The sequence below is a fragment of the Eurosta solidaginis genome, chromosome 5 (genome assembly GCF_040869045.1).
Source record: "Eurosta solidaginis isolate ZX-2024a chromosome 5, ASM4086904v1, whole genome shotgun sequence".
Taxonomy (NCBI): domain Eukaryota; kingdom Metazoa; phylum Arthropoda; class Insecta; order Diptera; family Tephritidae; genus Eurosta; species Eurosta solidaginis.
Window position 1 is genome coordinate 210081472 of NC_090323.1, and position 4249 is coordinate 210085720.

The 4249-nt window shown below is 38.0% G+C and overlaps 1 protein-coding gene across 1 annotated transcript; it reads left to right on the forward strand.

The window, feature by feature from the left end:
• Positions 1 to 226: 226 nt before the first annotated feature.
• Positions 227 to 865, forward strand: LOC137233550 (vitelline membrane protein Vm26Ab-like). Its single transcript, XM_067756641.1, has 2 exons — positions 227 to 307; positions 380 to 865. The coding sequence occupies exons 1-2, from the start codon at positions 296 to 298 to the stop codon at positions 797 to 799; spliced, it is 432 nt and encodes a 143-aa protein (XP_067612742.1). The 5' UTR covers positions 227 to 295; the 3' UTR covers positions 800 to 865.
• The last annotated feature ends 3384 nt before the right edge of the window (positions 866 to 4249 follow it).

A 4249-nucleotide genomic window follows, 5' to 3' on the forward strand; every position in this document is an offset into this window, starting at 1 on the left:
TTTAGTGCCAATATTGGGGAGATTCCAAATTGCGAAATAATTTTTTAAAATGCAACTAGCATATGTTACCATTAAGTATAAAGAAGAATTTAAAACAAAATCAAAAATATTTTATTTTATTTTATTATATTATTTATTAAATTTATATCTAAACATACGTATTTGGCATTTACTGCTATCGCGTATAAAAAGACCAGTCATCGCAGCAATTTTCATCATTTTTGTACTGTAAGCGCACAAATTTGGTTAATTTCTTAAAGAATACTACCAAAAAAAAAAACAAAATATAGCCAAAATGGTCAAGCTGGTAAGTATTTTAAATGACTGCAAACCTAGAATTAGTTTAGTCACTAAGATTATAAATCTCTTCTTCTTTCAGTTCATTGCCTGCTTTGTCACCCTCTTCGCTGTCGCCTTTGGTGCTGCTAAATCAGCTCTTTTTGCCGCAGCTCCTGCGTTCGCGTACAGTGCTCCATTAGCTGCCGCGCCTGTTGCTGCTGCTTACACAGCTCCCGTTGCTGCTGCATACGCTGCTCCAGTTGCTGCTGCTTACACCGCTCCCGTTGCTGCTGCATACACTGCCGGATATGCACCCTACATTGCTCCCTACGCCAGCACTTACACAGGTCATGGTGTTGCGCACTCAGCGGCTTTCCCTGCTGCTTACGCTGCTGCTCCATATGTAGCGCCATATGCTGCACCAGCTGTAGTTCCAGCAGCTCGTTATGTTGCTGCACCCGCTCCTGTCGTAGCCGCTGCTCCAGCTGTGGCTCCCGCTGTTCCATTGGTGAAGAAATAAATGCAAGGATTTTTATTTAAATAAAATCCAGGTGATGATAAAAAGAAAACACAATAAATGATAATATTTTCCAACAAGAATGATTGGTTTTACTATGACAAAAAACATTTTCTGACAAATTTTTTGCTATTCCAAGCCCAAAGTATAGGGAAAACTTCTGTGGTAACTTTTCCATTGTTGAATGTGGTATTGATACAAAACTGGTACCAAAACTACAATTTATGCAATCAAAGCTAATGGAAATGGGTGAGGAACATTTTGAGGAATAGGAATCACTTCAATACATATCCATCTCGTTCAGCTTGATTACACCACATGCACTCGAAAACTTAAGATAATTGAATAAGCCATCATCCATTTGTTTTATTTTCCAGCTAAGAGGAGGACCTCCCGCACTTACGAGTAGATGAGGCACTTTGAGGGGCTGGCGTTCTTTTGAAATGGGTGGCAAACATTCAAATTCCTTCGGGGAGGCAGGACTCATCTTTCGCTTAATTTCTTTTATCCTAAAAGCCAGCTGCGCACTCACATGCAGAACTAAAATTTGGTTCATCTAATTAGGCACCTCTCTTTTCACTTGCGTTGTATCCCTTTGCAACTAGCCCTTGTAGGCAGGGGCTACAACATTCTTCACCATTCCATAGCTGGCCTTTCAAGCTAGAAGTTTTGCTAATAGCGGGAGTATACAGTGACTAAGTATCACGTTCCTACTGATCGGTTAGATTTATCGTTAGATTTAACCCCCAGCGGGTTAGTAACCGCGGTATGTATGCCTGTCTTAAGGGGCAACTAAATAAATACCAAATAGATTCAAGGGGTTGCCAGCGCAATATATAGCTTCTCCAACCCAATTGTCAAGCTCACCTATCCATGGGGAAACTTGTTTCATTAAGAGCCGAGGCTCTGGCGACCCCGAACTCCTCATGGATCTAGGAGGTGATAGGGCGGTATGACCTAGAAGGTCGCATGAGGCCATAACAAATCGTTCCCTAGATGGTCGGGCTTGGTACCGGGACGTACCGGATCTGCATCCTGCAAAGGATCATCAACATCGATAAGACTTCCCAAGGCCTTCTGGGAGTGTCCTTTTCTCTACAACAACAACAACAACACTATAACCTCATAGTATAATTAAAAGTATCAGCTGTTTCTTTCGTGATCAGCTTCTCAAGCTGCAGCTAATTAAAACCACCTCGATTTGCGTGGATTTGGCATATTGTGTGGGCTGAGCTGTCACGCTACGGCGTGGGGTTTAGTTTTTGTAAACTTTATTTATGTTATTATATCAAAGGTAGATTTATATAAACCAGCTGTAAATTATCATAATTTTAATAACAAATAACTTGGCACCTCCTTCACGGGGCGTGACGTACATATTTTATGCCGACTCCGGCATCTGCGAGGCAAATGAATTTTCGCTCAGGAGCTTTTCATGTCAGAAATAAGCGTACTTGGAGTGCTTGTCAAACGACTATTGGTGGCTCACCTCATTCAAAAATTGCTACTCTCCTTAGAGTTTTTTAATGTGAACTCAACGGCTCGTTTTCACCACCTTCAGTTGGACACTTGCATATATGTATTTAAGTTATCGAAAGTTTCGTTTTTTCCATGCTAACTGAAGCTAAACAAGGGTCAGCTGTTTACCTAGTTTTCATGTATTTACAATAGATTTTTCAGATTTTTTCTACAAAATATTCACAATTATCGATTTAACCCGGGGTTTGTCATCCTGTGTTTGTATCAAATAAATTTTCATATGACGATATCTGATAGATTACTATCCTCCAGGTAAAATCTAACTTAACCGGAAAAGGTGGAAATGGCCTTAGAGCAGTATTTACAATTTTCACGATTTTTTATCGAAAGCCTCGTTTCTTCATGCTTACACTGAAAGAAAAGACTGGTAAAATCAACCGAAATAGGGGTCAATTCAACCGAAATTTCTGTCAATTTTTATCCATCGCAACAAGATATTGAATTAACTGCGCACAAATCGTTGATTCGTAATTGACCGTTTTAGTAGTTGTAAATAAATGTAAGGCGCGATAACATCCGAAGAGATCTAGGGCCAAGCTTCTCTTCCAATCTGCGTCGTGCTCCTCTTGATTTTCCTTACAAATTGGCCGGACTGGGCTTACATGTTTTATGCCGACTCCAAGCGGCATCTGCAAGGCAGATAAGTTTTCACTGAGAGCTTTTCATGGCAGAAGTACACTCGGAGCGTTTGCCAAACACTGCTGAGGGGCGACCCCGCTTAGAAAAATTTTCTTCTAATTTAAAAACTTTATTTCTAAAATTTTGATGTTGCTTTGCCCGGGGTGCAGGCGGACCATCACACCACGGTGGCACTTACTAACCGAACGTCAATTGGGCTACATCAAATATGCTGGCACACATTAAATATTATACACTTTATTATATTGTTTTATTAAACGCACTTTCACCAAATTTTATATTTTATAATTTATTTAATTTATACTTTTGAATTTTGCTTTGCAAATAGAAATGAAAATAGTAGTCACAAAACTGATTCTTAATTCTTTAAGTTACAGCTAAGCTCGTTCTCAATTTTTTCTTTCGCATGTAGTTGCCACACTTGATTGTTTCGAACAAAACTTGTAGTATAAATCTTTGACGTAACATTTTAAAAAGAGAACTTGTAAGTTATAGAAAAGTAAAGAATCATATCGCAGGAAGCTAATTCACCACTGGATTAACTTTACATGTAATTCGGCAAGTTTAATTTTCGTAACACTTTAAGTTGAAACGATTCCAAAACAACTCAAACTTGTATGTTGTCGGAAACATCAACATTAAAAGAGGATGTTTTTTTATTATCTTATTAAATTCGTTCGCGTGAGTGAAAATTCGTAAAAACTTGAACAAAATGTTAATAACTTTGGAAAAATCCTGTTCGTTCAAACAAAACTTTTGCAACAAGAGGGCGCAATTTTGCATTTCGCTTGGACCAGAAGTTGCAAAATTAACCCGATAGATAAGTGTCCCGATATCTCATAATTCTTGCATGGTAAATTCAAAAAACGGGGTTTTTTGTTTTGTATTGAAAACTGAAAAACTTGTTTTTTGTTGCTTTCCCATTTTGTGTGTTTTTTTCGATTTGATGGTTTTCTTATTTTGGTGTTTTTTTTTTTTTTCATAAGTTGCACCATCGTCATAAGTACAACGCAGAGAGCGCAGTAAGCGTGAAATTCTCTTTGATATTTCCTCATATATTGAGAGTTGATCGTCGTTGAAATTACCTATAAGATCAGTTGTTTTAACAGAAAAATCAGTTAGATTGTCAACGAATTTTACAGAATTTTGTTAACTTAAGAGCAACAATTTCTTTTCTGTTGAAATGACTAAACTAATTTGTTGGTTTGACAAAGAACTCGGTCGAATTAATCATAATTCGATCAATTTCACCGAATCTCCGTTAAGTCAAGAACA